This window comes from Erythranthe guttata, chromosome 13 (genome assembly GCF_056151865.1).
Source record: "Erythranthe guttata isolate IM_541 chromosome 13, IM_541, whole genome shotgun sequence".
Classification (NCBI taxonomy): Eukaryota; Viridiplantae; Streptophyta; class Magnoliopsida; order Lamiales; family Phrymaceae; genus Erythranthe; species Erythranthe guttata.
In genome coordinates this window covers 16,277,264-16,298,030 of record NC_142545.1, presented here as the reverse complement: position 1 = coordinate 16,298,030, position 20,767 = coordinate 16,277,264, and the positions used below count along the sequence as shown (strand labels likewise).

General features: G+C 37.4%; 5 protein-coding genes across 6 annotated transcripts; 1 reads left to right on the top strand and 4 right to left on the bottom strand.

Annotated features, from left to right (window-relative positions):
- Positions 1-17: 17 nt before the first annotated feature.
- Positions 18-3,140, bottom strand: CLS (cardiolipin synthase). The gene is made up of 8 exons (XM_012993228.2): positions 2,528-3,140; positions 1,665-1,731; positions 1,477-1,551; positions 1,286-1,337; positions 830-915; positions 663-737; positions 455-549; positions 18-362 (listed from the first exon to the last, which is right to left on the bottom strand). Exons 1-8 carry the CDS (start codon positions 3,028-3,030, stop codon positions 260-262), a joined length of 1,056 nt encoding a protein of 351 aa, XP_012848682.2. The 5' UTR covers positions 3,031-3,140; the 3' UTR covers positions 18-259.
- A 78-nt stretch (positions 3,141-3,218) lies between these two features.
- LOC105968336 (putative serine/threonine-protein kinase PBL23) lies at positions 3,219-5,170 on the bottom strand. The gene is made up of 5 exons (XM_088812249.1): positions 4,821-5,170; positions 4,540-4,721; positions 4,171-4,360; positions 3,676-4,067; positions 3,219-3,577 (listed from the first exon to the last, which is right to left on the bottom strand). The coding sequence occupies exons 1-5, from the start codon at positions 4,936-4,938 to the stop codon at positions 3,338-3,340; spliced, it is 1,122 nt and encodes a 373-aa protein (XP_088668375.1). The 5' UTR covers positions 4,939-5,170; the 3' UTR covers positions 3,219-3,337.
- Positions 5,171-5,506: 336 nt separating this feature from the next.
- On the bottom strand, positions 5,507-13,186 carry LOC105968595 (phospholipase A I-like protein). The gene is made up of 18 exons (XM_012993226.2): positions 12,055-13,186; positions 11,505-11,652; positions 11,250-11,328; positions 10,986-11,139; positions 10,679-10,888; positions 10,356-10,601; positions 10,108-10,270; positions 9,766-10,026; positions 9,524-9,645; positions 9,083-9,244; positions 8,804-8,996; positions 8,573-8,709; positions 8,214-8,352; positions 7,537-7,728; positions 6,981-7,458; positions 6,663-6,879; positions 6,474-6,563; positions 5,507-6,179 (listed from the first exon to the last, which is right to left on the bottom strand). The coding sequence occupies exons 1-18, from the start codon at positions 12,688-12,690 to the stop codon at positions 5,736-5,738; spliced, it is 4,071 nt and encodes a 1,356-aa protein (XP_012848680.1). The 5' UTR covers positions 12,691-13,186; the 3' UTR covers positions 5,507-5,735.
- A 535-nt stretch (positions 13,187-13,721) lies between these two features.
- On the bottom strand, positions 13,722-16,424 carry LOC105969188 (adenosine/AMP deaminase family protein). Its single transcript, XM_088811971.1, is given in 12 exon segments — positions 13,722-14,041; positions 14,043-14,095; positions 14,204-14,308; positions 14,387-14,453; positions 14,609-14,722; positions 14,802-14,871; positions 14,950-15,041; positions 15,044-15,361; positions 15,487-15,546; positions 15,662-15,753; positions 16,020-16,090; positions 16,251-16,424. Coding segments are annotated over 12 exon segments (1,194 nt in total). The 5' UTR covers positions 16,328-16,424; the 3' UTR covers positions 13,722-13,966.
- A 2,380-nt stretch (positions 16,425-18,804) lies between these two features.
- LOC105968953 (vacuolar protein sorting-associated protein 28 homolog 2) lies at positions 18,805-20,426 on the top strand. 2 transcript variants are annotated; one of them, XM_012993662.2, is made up of 2 exons: positions 18,805-18,915; positions 19,461-20,426. In XM_012993662.2, exon 2 carries the CDS (start codon positions 19,554-19,556, stop codon positions 20,181-20,183), a length of 630 nt encoding a protein of 209 aa, XP_012849116.1. In that variant the 5' UTR covers positions 18,805-18,915; positions 19,461-19,553; the 3' UTR covers positions 20,184-20,426. The 2 variants fall into 2 exon arrangements, with proteins under 2 accessions (XP_012849116.1, XP_012849117.1); XM_012993663.2 differs by having other exon boundaries at positions 18,896-19,029.
- The last annotated feature ends 341 nt before the right edge of the window (positions 20,427-20,767 follow it).

Genomic DNA, 20,767 nt, shown 5'->3' with positions numbered 1-20,767 from the left:
AGCCAAGGAAAAACGAATAACCAGGCCAGTCAAAACTCGATAAACTATGCCACGATAAGATGTTGAGGCAACATTTTCCCTAATACGAGCCAGAAAATGTCCTCGTAACACTATTATAGACTGCTGCAAACGTATTGCTAAGGCATAGTTTTTTTTTTTCCGGTTTTGAGAGCATAGAAATAACAAGAAATGTAAAATCATGTAACAAGAGAATGGTCTGGCATAATCCCTAATATAGACAGCTCGAGTTTTGTTTTCTTCAAGCTTTGAACTTAGACTTGCTCAACAAAGCAGCTCCGTTTTTCCAGTGTTGTACCCCATATGCAGCAGTTGAAGCTACTGTGGTAGAAGCCACTAACCAACTGCACCAAAGCAAAATAATGGATCGATCAAATTTCGTTACCCACACAAGTATGTTTAAACATTAGACGATTTTTCGAGGCAAGCAAACTACCTCAAGTAAGTGATATATAGCTGAGTTTCTTCATTTCCAAATCCTGGTTGAAGTAGAGCTGCTGCAACCAGGGCCAGTTGGAAAACTGTATTCACCTGTATGTAGCATTAAAAAATAAGCATTTAAACTTCTTCAATGCTCATTACCCAGTTTAGCTACAATTTCACTCTTGATGGACAAAAGGAAAAATGTAATGTAGCTTATGTACCTTGCTAATGAAGAGAGGCTCAACTTTTGGTGCATTGGCTCTATTGAGATCGAAGAAGTCACGCCAGGTGTTCCACTAATAAGGAATAAAATTAGAAAATGTAACGATTAAATGAGATTTTAATTACATCGAACTAGACAGATTACTTGATGTTGGTCTTTTCTCACCTTCCAATCCATATCGCTAGCTCTTTTATAAACCGCACCACCAACAAGAGCAACGTCACGCAGCAGAACAAGTGCAACCAGTCCAGCTTCATATAAAAGAGAATCGAGTTTTCAAAACTAGTTGTAAGAACAAGTTACTCATCCCTCGAGTTCCAAGTAAATGAATAAACACCAGCGCTTAAAGGCTTAGTATAGACAATAAGAGATACGATCAACTAGATCACCAGAAAATATAATCTACTAACAATTAGCCAAAAACATTTTCGCTCAAATAAACAAGTCAGTAGCCTTATCCATAGAAGCTACTTTAATATGCAACAGTTCATATATCTACAGACATGCTTGTGGACACCTCTCTCAAGCGAGCATTCATATTACAAACATTCCCTGATATTATATAGATCAAGGAGAAAAAAATAATAAATACAGACAAGGGAAAAATGAACAATTACTCACGATGTAGAAGATCCTTATCCACCATTGCCAAAGCAACACTTCCAATTAGAACCTATAAACATTGTAATAAATAAAACCAGTGAGCAAGCGACTAGGAAGCTTCTCCTAATAAATGAGAAAATAGATATGAATATCCACAGGGGGGTTCTTGATTTATTGACCATTTGACAAAAAAGAACTTCCAAACTAACCTTGTCTGCAAGAGGATCAAGGTAAGAACCAACTACAGAATTGATTCTCATTTTTCTGGCCATGTAACCATCTAACTGAAATTAAATAGAGACATTATGTGAGGAATATTGTTCCTCACACTAAGGGAAAACGAATCTTGTCCTCACTGTCGCAATTGACCATGGAAAAAGAAGGACAACTTTCATACCCAGTCAGTAGCTCCCGATACGGCAAGTCCAATAAATGCATAAGAATACATGTCATGTATAATCATCCTACAAAAAAGTCTTTCAATCAATATTATGACAATGATTCACAAGAAAAATGAAAAATTAATGTAACACAAATGTTAATAGAGTGAAATAATTATGGAGTCCTAAATAACAAAAGAGAAGGAGAGCCCTGCCAAGAGCCAATATATCTACTTAAATGGTACATGGTGCAATTGCAGAAGAACAAACCATTATAACACAATAAAATTACAAACAACAAAAATTGTAAATAGAAGATAGTTATTGAAATTAGAAACTGAATGAGTTAAAATATCCGTGGTTCTTTTGATTTTTCGCCTCAAGAATGCGATCTTAGATTTTTATTTTTTTTTAAGAATTATTTGCAATTGATTTTCTTCAGGGTTGGATTTGAACAATATCAATGTTGATTGGGGGGTTTAGCACCACAGTTCCTAATCAAACACTATAACTTCACGAATGTTAACTTCTTATCCAGAAAACATTACATAAATGATGGCTTCATATCCGATATCAAAGTTCACATAAAATGCATTTGAATATCTATTTCCCCCACCACCCCATACACACATCAAATGCAACATTGTTGTCTCCAAATCTCTTATGTGGACAACATCTTTACATTACACATTTCTGAAGCAACGAACAAAGTAAAACGCCAAAAACACGCATTATTTCGACACAAACGATAATATACTCTGCCTTACATCATGATGGAGTACTCGAGTCAATCAAGTACACAAATCACTAATTGTATCATATTCAACTGTAACACCGATAATAAAACAGATAAACAAATCGGAGAAGTTCAGAGACTCACCATCCAATAACTGGACCAGAAAGCAACCGAGCGAATGAAATAAAATTTGGAAGATTCAAGTAATCGTCGCTAATCCCGCCGTCGCCAGTAAGCCGCGACACCTCCGAATCAACCGGATCCCCATTTTTATGTTCCTCCCTTCCACTCTCCTTAAGCAGCCTCCTAGCATCGTACGCAACATTGCAAGGAAGTATCGGTGGTTGAAGCAGATTAAGAGCACGGAGGTTCAATACGACGTCGGATTGGAGGAGAGGGGTGGCGGACTGAGAGAGCTTCCATGGAGGATTGAATAGAAATAGTGGTCCCCTCGCCGGATACAGAAAACTCGGCCGGAGGAGAAAGTGGCGGCGTAAATAGCAGCTGTTACTTGGTAGCAGAAACGGCGGCGGAATTGGTGAAGCGGAGCAGTTAGAAAGGGAGAAGAAAGTTCTGGAGAGAGAGGAAGGGGAATTGTTTCTGTGAGATCGAGAAAGTAGGGTTTTCAGTGATCTGAAGATCGCCATTAACGATCACGTTTGAGCATTTTTTGTGCGAAGGCACTGTTTGAGAGGGTATGGCGGTTCTGGGTTTTGGAGTGGGAAATCGAGGCGGCACGTGCCGAGGCTGTGGCACTGGCACGTGCTCGGAATAACATTTTTAATATTATTTTTGGAAACAACATCTGGAATTTTTCCGAATTAAGAGAAATAAATTGATTAATTCGGTAAATCTTGATCAATAAACAATGTGTGACAAATATTTCATACAAAAAAAAAAAAAGTACAACATATAAATAAGGAGAGCATGCATGAAGAAAATCTGTTAATATATTTACATAATTACATCTAATAAATCTGTTTCAGTACTACTGCTAACTTCATCAGTCCTGATGCATAAAAATTCAAGTGCAGTGACGACATCTCCGATAAGCGGTCGAGTATTCGCTTCCTCTTGTAGACACATCGCCGCAACCGCAATAGCTTGATGAAGACCCTTTGTCGGGTAATTCCCTTCGAGCAACGGATCGGCCATCATATTATACTTTCTCCTATCTTTAAATAGCGGTTTCGCCTGCATTCGATTTTCAATTACCTTAAGTTATTTATTTCAGTTATTCTTGTGTTATGTGATATATATATAATTTAAAAAACAAAAAAAAAAAAACTAACCCAAGCAACAAGATTCTCCTCATCGGGGGGTTTCTTGTTATCAATAGCTCGTCTACCGGAAATGATTTCAAGAAACACAACCCCGAAACTGTAGACATCGGATTTTGTGGTCAACTGTCCTGTCTGTGCGTACTCCGGTGCACAATAGCCGTATGTACCCATCACCCTAGTGGAAACGTGATCCTGTTCACCTGTGGGCCCCAGCTTAGCGAGGCCGAAATCGGAGAGCTTAGGGTTGAAAACCTCGTCCAATAATATATTAGACGACTTAAAATCCCGGTATATAATAGGCGGATTCGCTGTGTCGTGCAAGTACTCTAGCCCTTGTGCTGCTCCTTTAGCTATCTCCATTCTCGTGTACCAATCCAGCGGCTTCTTGTCCGGAGCTAAATCTGACAAAAGTAGAACAAGATCGAACGAGAAGAAGAAGAATGTGTTAATGCTGAATCGGATATGATTTTATTACATGTTTTTTTGAAGGATCTTAATTATTACCGAGAAGATGATCTTCTAAAGATCCATTGTGCATGTAATCATAGACCAATATCCTCTGGCGCCCGTCTGCGCAATATCCGATTAAATTAACGAGATTCGGGTGGTGGACGAGGCTTAGGGTTAGAACCTCTGCCAAGAATTCCCGGTTCCCCTGCACACCGTTTCTATCGAGCTGCTTCACAGCCACAATCTGCATGCATGCATGCCCCCCATGCAAATGAAATATCATCATCATCATAACATCATAAACATTAGAGAGAGAGAGAGAGAGAGAGAGAGAGAGAGAGAGAGAGAGAGAGAGAGAGAGAGAGAGAGAGAGAGAGAGAGAGAGAGAGAGAGAGAGAGAGAGAGAGAGAGAGAGAGAGAGACCTGATTTGTTTTGTTGAGATGTCCCTTATAGACCCTCCCAAATCCACCTTCACCAACAAGGAGTTCGGGGTTGAAATTATCGGTGGCGTTTGCAAGTTCGCGGAACGTGAATACCTCGGACGGGACCCTCACATTTCCATGCCTTAGTATATCTTCTGCTATTAGCCTTTGTTTGGTTCCACCTGCACCATTATTGAATCAATTAAAAAAAAAAACAATTACATATATCGATATGTATGTATATATTGAATAGAGATCCTTATAATTAATTAATTAATTACAGGCATTCATGGAAATGCTTCTGGCAATTGTGGATAATGCCTCTGCATCATCATATTTCTTGTTTCCCTTAATTCCATGGACAGAGCTTTTCGAGGTTTTGAGAGATGTTTTCCTCATTTTGTATCACTTGTTTTGATCCCCTGCAACAAAGACAATATGCTAGCAAAAAGGACCTCTTCTCTGAGGTTTCAAATTTCTTCTGTTCATTTTTTTCAATTTTTTTTTTTAAATTATTTTTTTTTGATCAATAAAGAATTGTGCAGATAGTTGAAAACAAATTATCTAAGAGAGAATTGAATGGGGAAAATTAAACGAGAATTGAAGATGGGAATTTGTGACCTATAAACATGGGGAACACCTACTTTTCAGGCTACCATAATCACAACATACCATCTTGGATTAACGGTCGTATTTTTCGGACAAGGTTAGGTGAACTATGTATATATATTTTGGGGCAATTTGCTATATGTCCTAATATAATAGCTTCTATATATATAAATCCAACTTTCAATAAATATATTAATTTTGATTTATCCAAATACTACCTAATAATTAATTTTGGTTTGCATTTTCGTATCGGGGATCGCACACATATAGTGATGGATAGGGGTTTCGAATTAGGGGTTTCGAAAATATGAGAGATTATTTTGGACAATATAAATATACTAAGGGACATTAAATCAAATTAACAAAAAAAGTAGTCCTTAGTTCAAATAAAATTAGGTGCACAGAGTTTTCTCTAATCCCGCCATTCTTTAAAATTTGCTCTTCTTTCCTATTCCTAATTTGAATGTTCTTTACAGTATAAAGTAGTATTACAGAAAGATGGAGTAAGATAAAATACCTCGGACACGCACAGTATCCTCCACTCCCCATTTATATATATAACAAAATAAAAAAAAAAAAAAAACTCGTTACAGAATTCTTGGGAGGTGGCATACGTATTTGAGGCTCCGATGCGAAGCAAGTGCATTCTTTAAGGCCACATCCAATCCCTCCCCCTGAAAAAGGGAATCGTAAATCTTAGCCACAAATTGAGCCAATTTTTTCTCGTCATCGTCCCAGAAACTCATTGAGTGCTCTCCGTTTTTTTCTGGTTCACTATCTTCCCAATCATCTTCATCAGCACTATCTTCATCATCTTCTCCTTCCTCTTCTTCTTCTCCGATCTCAAACTTTCCATTCTCGTAACTGCTAAACTCACCCGCCCCGTAGAAGGATGTTAACTGCAATTCCTCTGGCTCGGAAGAGGGGCATAAAACTGCTTTAGCACCGGAATCTAGAAACGCCTTGGTCAAAGCTCGGGTGGGCCCACATATTCCTGTGAATATTATAATCCTGTCTCTCCAAGATCCAACCTGTATTTATATTAGTGCCGTCAATAGTTTTTTTACTCTCTTTTTATTTTATTTTTTGGATTCTGTATATGAGAAGAATTTGTTCAGAATTTAATCTAGAAGTGCCTAAGCAAGTTGAAAGTACTGTTATTCTGTGTTACCATATGTTCCAACAATCATGGTTTAGCAATACGAGAGCAATAATTTAATCAAATTCAATCTCACATTACTCGTCATGAAGCTATAATTTTAGGCTGATAAAACTAACGCACACGCATGTATATATTTATATAAAGACAAGATTGAAGGACATACCATGCAACGAACATCTTCTGGAGCCAAGTGCATGGAAGGAACTGTTCTTCGAAACATGTAAGCACCAATTTCTTGATCATCTTCCATGACCTTCAGAATACCACAGCTAAGATGTCAATATTCCCACCCTAATTGAGCCAATCAATGACTTTTTCCAATGCCGAGCAATGGTGGGAGTATAGTGTATACCTGTGTTTGGCGTCCGATATACCTGTGGACAACACCGCCAATTTGGAAGTAGGGCCTGCATGACACAAGACCAGCAACCGTTGAAATGTTGGTAATGCTTGATGCATACTTCCTCCTCCTACCCTTCATCATTGATAGTAAGCTGTATTTAACACTCTGTAGAAACTTTTCTGCCAACTCTCCAGGTTCCGCCACCACAAACACATCATTCTGCCAACTATTTGACAAAAGAAGAAACTTTAGAGTGAAATAAAACCAACAACACAGTATATCATGAAGGAAAAATAAAATAATAATTGGGTCAAATTACTAATATACCTTAAAATGGAGCCTCTTGTGTCATTTTGCAAGGCCAAATGAAGAACTCCAACCTGGGGCGAATTTTGTATCTTCTCATGCAAAGATAGGACAGGAGCAGAAAGCTGCCTACGCTTGGGAGGAGAGTCGGGGGGTGAAGCTGATGATTTGGCAGAATGAAATCCATCCAAATTTAAAGGTGGGACTAAATCAATTCTACCAACACGTTGTGGGCCAATGTCAGGGCTGTAAATTAGGGGACTTGACGGGAAGCTTCCAGTAAATAAAGGTGATGTAAATGGTGTTGGAATTGATCCTGGAATATTCTTACTAGCCACAGATACCCCGTTAGCAAGTGATAATCTTATTCCATTACTAGCACAAAATGTCTCAAGTGCGCGCGCGTGATGAAAAACTCTTCCAGAATCTGGACTATTGGAAGCCTCGACTAGAAGTACACCACGTCTCCAGCCCAACGAGGCATTATTCTCATTTGTAACTGTGGCATAAAAAGACAACAGAAGTTCAAGGAAGCAGCTAAAGAAGGATCGAGAGTTAAAGGGGATTTCAGTAATACCTTTTGCCCTGAAAAGCTGCTGAGACCTCAAACCATCTGAAATTTTCTCATCGTGCATACTCTCGAGCAGTCTTTCAGCAAGATTTTTGAATGAAAGAGAATTATTCTGAATGTACTCATCTGTAGCACCCTCTAATTTCAACCAGATTGCTGGATCAGTCTCGTCAAGCTCCATATCACAACGTTCATCAACTGTACAAGCAATCAAATACTTGAACATGTTTTGTGATATTGCAATTAAAAATATCTGAGAGATGCAACTGCTTTCGTTGAAAGACACAACTGCTATAGTGATTGCAAGTCACCAAACAAGTTGGATCACTGTAGTGATTGCAAGATTGCAGTTTGATTTCTAAATTAATCATAATTAGTAGTTTTCACATTCCTGTGAGGAAACTGTCATGAGCCACGAAAAATATTAGCACGATCTTTGTAAACTTTTATGTTATTATTGATAAAAAGATTAATTGATTTATTCAATACAAATATACAGGCATCCTCTAACGAATATGACAATCATTTGACCCTAAACTAACAAAACGGTTTTTTTTTTTGAAGTTTAATATGTATAAAATCTAAAATAATCTTTTTTATTTCCCAGAAACTCAGGATAGGCACCTTATCTGTACTTAGATCTCATAGAAGACACTGGCAAAAAAACTTCTCTAAAAGTTCACCTGGATTAAATCGAAAATAGTGTACATCTGGAAGCATAGGAAGCAATGTACTTAAAGTTTCCTCCACACGGTCAACAGAGCATGCACTTTCAATGAGCACCTGCCCAGTGTCCAAATAACGCCAGCCACCCTTGCGGACCTAAAAGAACAGAAACATAGAGAAGTAATTTAAAGAACTATAGGAAAGGCAATTGTACTGATTCATAAAATAACTGCACCACCACAATCAAATATACTAATCCATTCACCAAAGTTTATCCAGTAAATGGTCAGGGAACTGTCACATTGAAAACTGCAAGTAAATATGAAACACAAAATCCTTATCACAGTCTGCAGCAAAATGATGAATCTTTTCATACCTTTGTTGGAACAGATCCACAGCCGATTGAAACTAAGCAATCAATTTTAGAATCAGGCCACAACAGTTGAGCTTCTCGTACAGCAAATATTGTGGGATTATTTGCTACAATAGCCCCATCTTGCCAGCGATATATACCTGTAGCATAGAGACAAGAAAAAGTTCCAGATATAACGATCTAGAACATGGAAATAAAATCCATGACAGATGGTGAATACAAAAAAGTAAGTACCATCAGAGAAATCATCCAAATAATATGGTGCCGCAGATGATGCTCTTATAGCTTGCCAAATGGGATGCTTACAACTCCCTATAAAAGCATTGCGTTTGTATCCAACCTGAGCTCCAGTAGTCGCCACTCCTTGTCCACCATTTGCCAAGTTTTCAGAAACTGCAGAAGAGATCTCGGGTGTTCCAACAGGGTACTGTACGTCAGAAGAACAGCGAATTTGTTAGATAATAAAAGGTAACAGAAATAATTCAGTAATACGATAATGATAAGAATATCAACCTGGTAATTTCGAAATATAAACGGCTGAGCTGGTGAAACGCTGACAAGAGTAGATACAACAAAAACTTTGGGGATCTTTTTAACTGCTGATTCTATTAGGAGATCTCCATCATCATCAGCACACATCTCCTTCAGCAGCCTCTCAAAATGATCTGCACTGTGCTGGAAAAAGATTGCAATATAAATGATAATGTCATGATGCACGATAAAATTCATATGATAAGAAATTGGGCAAATAGAAAAGCAGGACAGATGTTAGAGATGAAGTAAATGATTATAAATAGAAGAAAAAGTAAATACGTTTTGACATATCAAAGAAGTAAAAAAAAACTTGTATTCTCTCATTATTCTTCAATTTGTAGAAGGGCCTTATTGAAGAGAAAAAAAATTAAGATATCAAGACTGGAATAACGGAAGGAGATAGGAGAAGGGCATACATACTTTAGATCCATGAACGACAACACGAAAACTTTGCGATGAGCTCTTGTAAAGTTGATCCAACTTTTCTCTCCATGTTGCTGCTTCATTTTCCTTTGGAACAGGTTCCGCAAACACAAGTTTCCCTAGGAAAAATCAACCACAAAGTAATTACAGAGAGAAAAAAGAAAAAAAAAAAAAAAAAGAGGTGAAGGAAAAGATATGATAAAACATGGACCGAGGTGTTGAAACCATGAAATGATTACCAAGTTCCTTGTATATTTCTTCACACTTGTCCAAGGACATCAATTTTACTCCAAGAGCAACAGCAAGCATGCCACCAGTAGATGTTCCACAAATAAGGTCAAAGAGCTCATGGATCTGCTTTCCAGTACCCTTCTCAATCTCTCTAAGAATCTTCACAGTTGCCAACCCTTTCATGCCACCACCATCCATTGTAAGTATGCGTAAGCCTCGTTTGGGGACCTGCCTCCCTTTAATAGCACGTCGCAAGATCTCATTCTCCCCTAAAATGACATATATAAGTCATGCAAGACTGTATCCCCCATTCATATAGAATCATAAGAAAGATAACTGCAATAAATCACCTAAGATAGCCAAAGCACGGGCTGCAGCTCTGCACACACGGGAATCAGATGCAGCTGTCAGCCGCAGAAGAAGTTCCCGCAGACTTTCTGATGCAGCAAGCCCTCGGCGGTTTTCCAAACAGAATGCAAAATTTCCAACAGCAAATAAAGCTAATCTTTGCACCTAGAGGAGATAAATCTTCATTTGAGAAAACGACAAAACACAACGTAACAATACAGACGTAAAAGAAATATGTAATGCAACTTGCCTCTGGATTCTTGTGCGCACACAATACTTTCAATGACTTCAATGTATCTTTGGTCAACATCTTTAGAGCTACACTATCAGATGTAAAAGCCAACTTGACCACAACTTGCAGAACAGATATAACTTCTTTGGACTCGGCGGATTTCAGCACTCGCTCAATAGGTTGCATAACATCAGATTTTATTAGTTGCATTGCCACAGAAGCATCTGAAGCAAGAGCTGTGAGTGCAGAGCAAGCTTGTTCAACCTGGTATATAAAATCATAAATAATAAGTGCAAAAAATCAGAAGAAACAAGCAAATTAACTGATAAATTGAAACGTACCACATGCTGGTTTTCACTGCTTATCATACTTATTAGCTGCCGAACTGCATTCTCATCTTTTCCCACGACAACACGGTTTCCCTCGTCTTGCATTATCTTTGCAAGGGCAGATGCAAGCAATGGGTGATGGCAAGAAGAAAATCGGAATATGAGTGAGAAGAAGGCACTCAGTTTATGCCGAGATGCAACAAAGTAAGAACTATTCTCCGTCTGAATCAATCACAAAAAGATTAAGGGTGTAATTCAATTTAACAGCTTTTATCCTTGATATGTGTACTAACCATCAGAAGAATTCATCACCACATACCTCAATCTGTACATTGACGGAAACTAAATTGTCATCAGCCACAATCCGAATATTTGCAAGGGACAGATGGCGAAGTTCATGTAACGGCAAAATATCCGGAAGAAATTCAAGGGGATTGCCAAAAAGTCTTAATACACGTAACTCTGCCATAGCCCTGTCAACAAGCTGAAGAGAAGTATTAAGCTATGGAACAACATCTGAGATATTAAAGGAGAAAATCAATAGATATAAAGCAAGCAAAATTACAGGTGAAAATTTAATGACCTGAAATCAAGAATTGGGCGGACCAGCTTGTTGTGTTCCAGGGATAATTCAACAAGACCAGCACACTGTCTTAATTCAACTGCTTGGTTCCAGCGTAGATTATAAATGATGTATTAGCACGAGTAACTAAGTTAAGCTATAGTTTATGACTCATCAAACTTATTATGTGAATGTGGACATAGTTGCAGAGACAACCAACAATTATCCAATCAGTTATACAAAATGAAAATCCCAAAAGAAATATCCAAATCTTACCAGGCACAGAAACGAGCATGTTATAGTCTACGGCAAGAACTTGTAAGTTTTTCAGTTCACCAAGCTCAGGTGGTAATACTGACAGCTTGTTATTATCAAGGTACAGTTTCTCAAGAAGAGGAAGACCCGTTATCTCAACTGGCAATGCCTGAGGACAACAAAAACACAAATACAAACAGATAATTAGATTGTTGAAATACTCTACCTGCTTGATAAAATAACCAGAAGCTGACACTCATCAGTCAGTCAGCTTTAAGCATTCTAAATTTAAAAAAAAAAATCAAAGAGATAGAGACCTGCCCATCTCAGTATTAGACAATATAAGAACAGCCTTTCAGAACTAAGAAAAACTAAACACCGGCAGTTAAAAAAGTAAAGTCACCAGATAAACAATCAAACAAAGCACAAGCAGAGATATATCACATGAAAAACACCAATACACATAGTGAACAAATAATACGAAAGATATATATCATGCTATCCACAATGCACTCTAACGTGTTCAAATCTTCAATTAAAATCCCATGCGTTAAAGGAAGAAAGGACTCACGGTTAATCCAAGACCACAAAGGCTGACAACGGCAACATTCCGCCAATGATCCGCACAGCCGGACCCCACTGCCGCCCCATCTGAAACCCCATTGGCGAAATTCAACCTCATCAGCTTCACCAAAACCCCCATTCCCCCATCATTCTGTTGCCCCGAACCACCGGCTCTCCACATTATAACCCCCTTCAACGGCTCCCTCTTCCTGACAACCCTCATCTCCAACCCCACCCCCAACCCCTCCACTCCATTACTCTCCAAATTAATTTCTCCAGCGTCCTCTGCAATCCCCAAACAGTCCCCCCCATTTTCTGTCCTCTCCCTCAATTCAATTTCCACGATGTCTTGCGGCGTGGGCAGGGCGATCATCACCTGCGACTGCAGCTTCAACGCGACCTGATCCTCGTCATCGCCGGCGTTCCAATCTAGGTCGATCCTAAACCCTAATTGGTCCTGATTGCTGGTGGTGGTCGGCGGTCCGTCCTTGGAAGTGGGGGATGAGCCCGAGAAGGCGGAGCTGGCGGATGACGCGCGTGATGACGTCGGCGAGACGTCCTCAAGGGTGTCGATGTCCAGACCGTAACTCAGCGTCAGGTGGAAGACATCCGTCGGGCGCTTCCAGCCCAGTCCCCACGACATTGATGCCAAAATTCAGATCAGAATTGTTTCTTTTATTTTTCTCCAATTTCTCGGATTAACAGTGATGCGATCCGACCAGTCTGGATTCACGAATGTGATTCCACATTCGATTAAATCGTGTAGATCAAGGATTTGTGCGTATACACACAATAATCACAAACACAAGAGTGAAGTGTTACAGTGTTTTGATTTGTGGGAGTGATGGTGTGCGCGTGTGTACAGATGAATGTTCTGGACTGGAATACAGGAAATTTAAAATAGTATGATCTCCATTGCATGTGTTAATTAATCTCTGTTGGCTCTGTTTGTAGAGAGTGGCGTTTTTTTGGAGATTTTATTGCTACAGCCTACTGGTCTGAATGGCGGTGGAGGGGACGGACGGAACGACAGCGTTTCGAATAGGGAACTCTGTAAATGTTATTTAGTTTGCCCCTATTACCAAAATTCAACAAACATTAAAATCATGATACGAATTCGGATTGACTTATTGCCGTTTAATTAAATTTCTACGACTTGATTTTCTAGAAAGGAAAAAAAAAATGAAATTCTTAAAGTGGGATTCTTTATTTATCTATTTATTTATTTATTTATTTATTTATTATTTTTATTTTTTAATAGTTTAAGTCGCTCAAACATCATTAGAGTTTAAATAAAGGGTAAATTACAATCTATTGACTAAAAAATCCTTCATTTTTCATAACTACATCCACCCATTGCAATTTATAGGTTTCTTACATTAAAACTCTTTTGTAGGGGAAGAATGTAAGAAATTTATAAACCGTGGGGGGTAAATGTAATTTCTCAAAATAAAGGGGATTTTTTGTAATTACATTTTGCTTAGGGAGGTTGTTGTAAATTAACCTTAAATAAATGAAATTGAAGGACAAATTGGCATTGCTTTAAATTAAAATCGAAATCTGATGTTCGGATTCATTTTATTTTTGTAATTTTTGAAATTTTTTTGAAAATAAAAATCAGATTGAAAATAGAAATCTCAGATGAATCCGGGAATCAGATTTTTCCGAATGAAATTTCAGATGGTGGATTGAAAAATAACTCAAATATTGACCTCAATATACCGTTTCTTCAAAGTTATCTTCATCGCCACCGGAGTTCGACATACATAATTACATTGGATTCCAGACAAGTGAAAATCGAGAACAAAATCGAAACATATTCGTTCACAGAAACCAAGGAACAAGTACAGAATTCGCCATTAGCAGTTACTGTTGTTGTCGTAAGCAAAGTCGTTTGAAGCCTTGGATGAAAATTACGGCTATAAGTTGAGGAGTTCACTAAGACCTGAAGCAAACATAGTCTTCAGTTCTTGTTTTACTCTATCACATGCAAAAAATGAAATCAATCGCCCTGTCATTCATCTCGAACATTTCCCTCTTTCCAATACCTTATAATCGAAATATGACCAAAACGCAAAACAAAACAATAATCAGGATAAAATCATTAGTAACACATAGTTTTAGATTCACATGTACAGAATAATTACAACACCTACCAAATGTAGACGAGGCTAGTGCGTACTCAGCAGATATACTGGTAGAGAAAACCCCACAATCATCCGTGCACAATATTAACGGATGGTTTGATTTATATAAATCAGCTGCATGCAGAAATTGCTCCAGTGGATTTAAAAATGTATATCACTAAAGTTTATCCAGAAAGAGTTATGAAATCTGACCAAAATGATGAACATCTACAGAAGCAATCGTTTCAGTTATAATGTTGGATGTCAAACAAACCTCCACCTGTTTGAATAAAGGATCAATCAAACAAAAACGAACGACCAAGATAGCAAAATGCAGTGAGATGTTTTGTAATGCATTTCTAAACGTATATTATTAGTGAAGGCGCCCTTTAGACAACCAAAAGAACAAAAAAAAGGTATATATGAAACACTAACCGGAATCTTGAGCCTTTTTAAGAGATTCCACTCATCATCTTCAAAGCAACAAGCATGTCCGATTCTCCTAGGAAGAAAGTTTAGCATTGCACGGATTTCATCTGGATTGGGTACCTATAAGCACTAATAAGTTGCAAATACTAATGTTGGTTCACGAGAAATAAATTATTAAAGACAACAGAAATAATTGCACCTCGCCACAGTGTAGAGTAATTGGAAGTCCTTGCTCTTTAGCAAACTCCAAAGCTGGTAAGAATGTCAGCCTAGTACAAGGAATTACCGGATATTCATCGTCAAATTACGCAAAGAGAAACGATGCTGACATCATGTAGGTAAGTTACCATTCACCAATGACAGGGTTTCCGGAAAGATCTATGCCCACTACTCCCAAATCTCTCATTTCCAAAGCAAGCTTCACCTTTAAAAAAAAAAGGGGTAATAAAGTCTAAAATCTCTCGATTTGAACAAACTTATCAAACCTTAAAACTTATTTTATTTTACCACATTAATTTAACTTACAGTTTCAATTGCAGCTTCAGTTGTTTCACGGCGGTCGATACTGAGCAGTAGCCCCACGTATATCTTCTTTCTTCGAGTTTTATTATTACAGATATCATCCACAGTGTGGGAATGTGCAGAAGTATCTTCTTTCAGTTTATGACAAAGATCCACCTCAACCGAATTAACAGATCTTATGCCCTCTAGAACTGCTTCCATGTACGAGCGCTTGCTCATTCCTTTAGAATCATTGTTCTACACTTGAAGAATGTAAAACGTAAAGAACTCACATGTATCAAATATACAAAATCCAAGATCAAAGCAACAACGAAAAACAATAGAAAATTCAGTACTCATCGTGCAACAAACAGTATATATACCTTTGGAGTAGTTCTTAGTTCCAAGTAAACAACATTATCATCAGCAAAATCTTCAATAACCTAATGCACATTAAAAAAATAATAATAAGGAACCGAATAGTGAATACAAGTGGTGAATGTGTAATGTATAAGAATACGTAATACAACGACCCGGAATTATTGTTGCAAATAGTACCTCTTTGGTCATCCTAGTAACAATTTTGTGGTCGGTAGTAAGAATATGAATTAAGTCGAACAACTTGAACACTTCCTTGAACGATCGATCATCTGCACTCACAATGTCTTAATTCACATCAACGATAAACCCTCATACCAAAACTCATCTCAATAAAATCCCAAATAACTAGTCACACACGAATTTGTCAGTAAGCTTCAAGTATTCTAGTCGGATGTCTAAGGATTACAATAAATGGAGATTAAGCAGTAGTTCTAAAAATTCCCAAAAATTCTACGCATGGCAATTGGCAAAAAAAATAAATAAATTAGAATCTACAAGAAAATATTCATTAGAACCAAAACCAGAGGCGCCGTACTTTTCAGTATAACATGCTCCACGTCTGGGAAATTAATAGCTCCCTTCTCACCCAATTCTCTAGCAAGTTTCCTGCACATGATATTTTCTTCCGATAACTCAAAAAAAAAAAAAATATCGGACTTCCTTTTCAATTTTCAGCGCATAAATTGAAATCCGTACAACTGAATTAAAAGAAAAAATTACAAAAATTGAAAAATCAAACAGTTGAAGTGAGAGAAGGCGTACGTACAGTAGAGTGGAGTCTCTAATGGAGCCATTTAGATGAGCATGTAATTCAATCTTCGGCATCGATACACACCACTCCATCTCTCTCACTCTCTCTCTCTCTCTCTCTCTCTCTCTCTCTCTCTCTCTCTCTCTCTCTCTCTCTCTCTCTCTCTCTCTCTCTCTCTCCCTCTCTGCGAATTGCGATCAGCAGTTCAATATTTTTGGGGGCAAAAGACAAAATTTAGCTCCTCTTTCCAACTACTCTTGTACCTATTTGACTGATGAACTTTTGTTGTAGGGTTTTCTCGTAATTTGACATTACGTCAAGGGGCTAACCGTAATTTACCCTTTTTTTTTTCTAAGAACCACGTTTCTCTATATTGGGCTTGGTGGACAAATTGTTGGGCCATTTTTTAATATAGATCGGCCCCTTTAGGATTATATTTCCATTTTTACTTAAAATAAATATATTCTGGAATAAGAATTAAGAAGGCTTATTAAAATATTATTTAATGAGTTTATCAAATGTCCGTCTTTTTTTTTTTTTTCTTGATGTCAACGAAGATAAATAAACAAATAAATAATAAATATAAGTAAAAAAAAGAAAAAGAAAAATGGGGTCATTAGCGATAAGCCCCTCATCTCGCTAATAAATGGTGATATGTCCACCCCTTAAATCTTTCTTTGTGATAAACCCTTAGAAATTTTATTCCCAATACTACCCTTATATCAATTAGCACATTTTTTTCCTATTATTCATTTTTTTGTTTTTTTTCCTAATTCCTAAAAATCTGCAACCAAATAAAAAAAATTAATTTTTATTTATTATTTCGGATATAAGCATTTTTTATTTATTTATTTATTTATTTATTTTTTTTTTAATATTTTTTAATAAAAATATTTTTTTTAAAACAAAAAATTGAATTTTGTTCTCAACAGATTTATTAGGCCGAATGTGACTATATGTGACTATTTCAATTGTAGTCATATTCTTTTTTTATATTGCAGTTTTTTACATTTTTAACTTAAAAAATCCGATTATATTGTGTGGTACAATCCAATCAACATCCACAAAAAAATCACAATTCAATCTTGTTATTTTAAGTCAACTTGAAACGATAAGATAAAACATATTCGAATATGACTACTGCCATATTCAACAATAGTCATATTCGAATATGACTATAGTCATGTTATAGTCATGTTATAGTCATGTTACTGCTGTTCTATCTGGAAAAAAAAAAAGACGACAACGAAGATTGTCTATTATTTACGAAAACAATCCAATCAACATCCACACAAAAAATCATAATTTGAATCTTGTTATTACAAGTCAACATGAAACGATAAAATGGAACATATTCGAATATGACTACAGTCATATTCAACAATAGTCATATTCGAATATAACTATAGTCATATTACTACCGTTGTTCAAATCTAAAACTGTAATACAGAGATCTGAAAAAGAAAAAAAAATTCAAAAAATACAGAAATAAAACACATGCACAAAACAATATTTCACACACACATATATAGAACACACACACACACATACATATATTTCACACACACATATACAAAACACACACACGCATATACAGAACACACACACATATACAGAACACACACACGCATATACAGAACACACACACATATACAGAACACACACACACACACACACACACACACACACACACACATATACAGAACACACACACACACACACACACACACACACACACACATATACAGAACACACACACACACATATACAGAACACACACACACACACATATATACAGAACACACACACACACACACACACATATACAGAACACACACACACACACACACACATACAATATTTCACACACACATATACAGAACACACACACACACACACACATACAATATTTCACACACACATATACAGAACACACACACGCATATACAAAACACACACACACACACACATACATTTCACACATATACACACAGACCCACATACAAAGTCGCAAGAGATCCAAAAATCTAAAAATCACAAGAGACAGATCTCAAGAAAAAAAAAACATAACAGAGAAAGAGAGAGACAATATTTCACACACACATACAAAACACACACACACACAGACCTACATATCCATACAACATGAGTTTTTTGGAAGGTTTGACGGCGGAACCCTAGGCGGCGGCTGTGATCGGCGGTTAGGTAAGTGGATAATGGCGGTGGTGTGAAACGGAGAAGGAGGGCGGCGACGCCGGTGTAAATCTCGATGGAGAACGGCGGCACCGGTGTAAATCTCGATGAATAGCGGCGGCGGTAATACAGATCTGCAAAGAAAAAAAAAAGAAAAAAAAAAAAGAACAGAGAGAGTGAACGTGAGAGAAAGAGTGTGAACGTGTGAGGAATAAAATTAAAACCCTAACACATAGGGGCATTTTAGTCTTATCATATCTGATAAGGGGGGTCTCACTAATTTAGATTAGAATTTGGGTTATGGGAAAAGTCTTTAAAGTCAATTGGGTTTAATTCAAAATATTTTTCAAATGAGGGGGGTATTGCATATTTCCCCAAGAAAAATAGTATTATCGAATAAACCCCACACGCAATCTCAGACTGGCAAACAACCTGTTCTCCTCTCTGCAACACTCTTCCCATTATTCAGACGCGTTTTCATTCATTTGTAAGTGCTTTTCTTCCCAATTCCTTCTCTCTGTAAAATCAATGTGTTTTTGTGTGTTTAAATCTATTGGATTTTGCCCCGTTAATTTGGTTTATCGCAATCCTATGTTCTGAGGTAATTTGTTCTTCGCGATTCTATCTAAGTTCTGAGTTAGGGTTTAGGGTATAAATTAACCGATCTGAATTAATATTCTCGTATTTGTGTTTTTGGAGCTCGATTAAACTGCGAATCTAGGGTTTCTTCCCCGTTTCCCCTCTTTTTAACTTTCTGGGTAATAATCAGATATTGTTCTAATTGATTTGATACGAAGACTGTTGACAAATTTATTGTAGCAGAGAAGCCGATGGATTAATGATTCATTTGGCTAGCTGTTTGTTATACATGTTCTATGATGGCGTCTATATTTGGACTAATGATTCGTTTGGAAATTAAGGTTGAGGATTTTGTTTTATGTTTGTAATAAATCTTGTGTGTTTCTGTAAATATCTTACATTATGTTTAGAATGATGGATCTGATGATTGCTTGGACTTGTGATTTTGTGCAGTGACGAAGGATTAGGTTCTCTTTGCGCGTGTCCCATTCTCTTCTCCAATTATACGTAGATATATATACATATATATTAGATTAACATAATTCGATGGAGGTTAAGCTATGGAACGACAAGCGCGAAAGAGAGATGTACGATAATTTCGGGGAGCTATTCGCGATTATAAAAGTTACAGAGAAGCTCGAGAAGGCCTACGTGCGCGACATAATTTCCCCATCGGAATACGAAGTCGAATGCCAAAAGCTGATTGCCCATTTCAAGACTCTGTCCTCCACGCTTAAAGACATCTTACCTAGCATCGAGCGTTTTCACGATACGTACAAGATGGACTGCCCTTCTGCCCTCAACCGCCTCTTGGTGTCTGGAGTTCCGGCCACTGTTGAGCACAGAGCCGCCGTGGCTACATCGGCCAACACATCTGCCGCCACTGTGGCGGAATGCGTTCAGAATTTCATTACAGCCATGGATTCATTGAAACTGAATATGATTGCAGTTGATCAGGTGCATCCTTTGTTGTCTGATCTGTCAGCTTCTCTCAACAAGCTGTCGATATTGCCGCCTGATTTCGAAGGGAAGACAAAGATGAGGGATTGGATTTCGAGGCTGGCGAAAATGGGAGCCGCGGATGAACTCACGGAGCAGCAAGCTAGGCAGCTGCACTTCGACCTGGAATCGTCGTACAACTCGTTTATGGCGGTGTTACCTACTCTCGGTACATAATTCTTGATTTTGAGGTATGATTTGTGTATATAATGCTACAATTAAATATATATGTTATAAACTATTTAGTAAAACTTCTGGAGGAAGACAAACTGTTTAGTGCCGGTGGCTTGCATTTTGATGTTATCACGTGCTTTTAGGAATTGTATGGATTTTTGAAATGTGATTTGTGACTGTAGTGAATGGAATTTGTTGTCCTGTTTGATGGAGATGAAAGAATTATTCAAGTTGCACTTTGTTTGACCTTGTATTTGTAGTTTATCTTAATAAAATTTTCAAGGTATTTGAAGTGTTTTAGGCTTGTTCAGTAATATGTTACATTGTCGGAGGCATAAAAACTAGTGATTCCTCTTCTCCTATGCATTTCTTTGTCTCCAATGTGTCGAGTTGCAAATGGAAAACTACAAAGAATTATCATATTCTGCTTTATCGTGGCATTTGGAAATAAACACACGTAGTCCCTTGTAATTTTGCTGAGTTTGCTCGTTCTTGAACTTCTTTATTGTGCTGTATCGGTCAAGTAACTGATGAATTCGAAAGAGAACTGACTAACTCTATTCTTGCAATCTTATTTCTCTTGTATG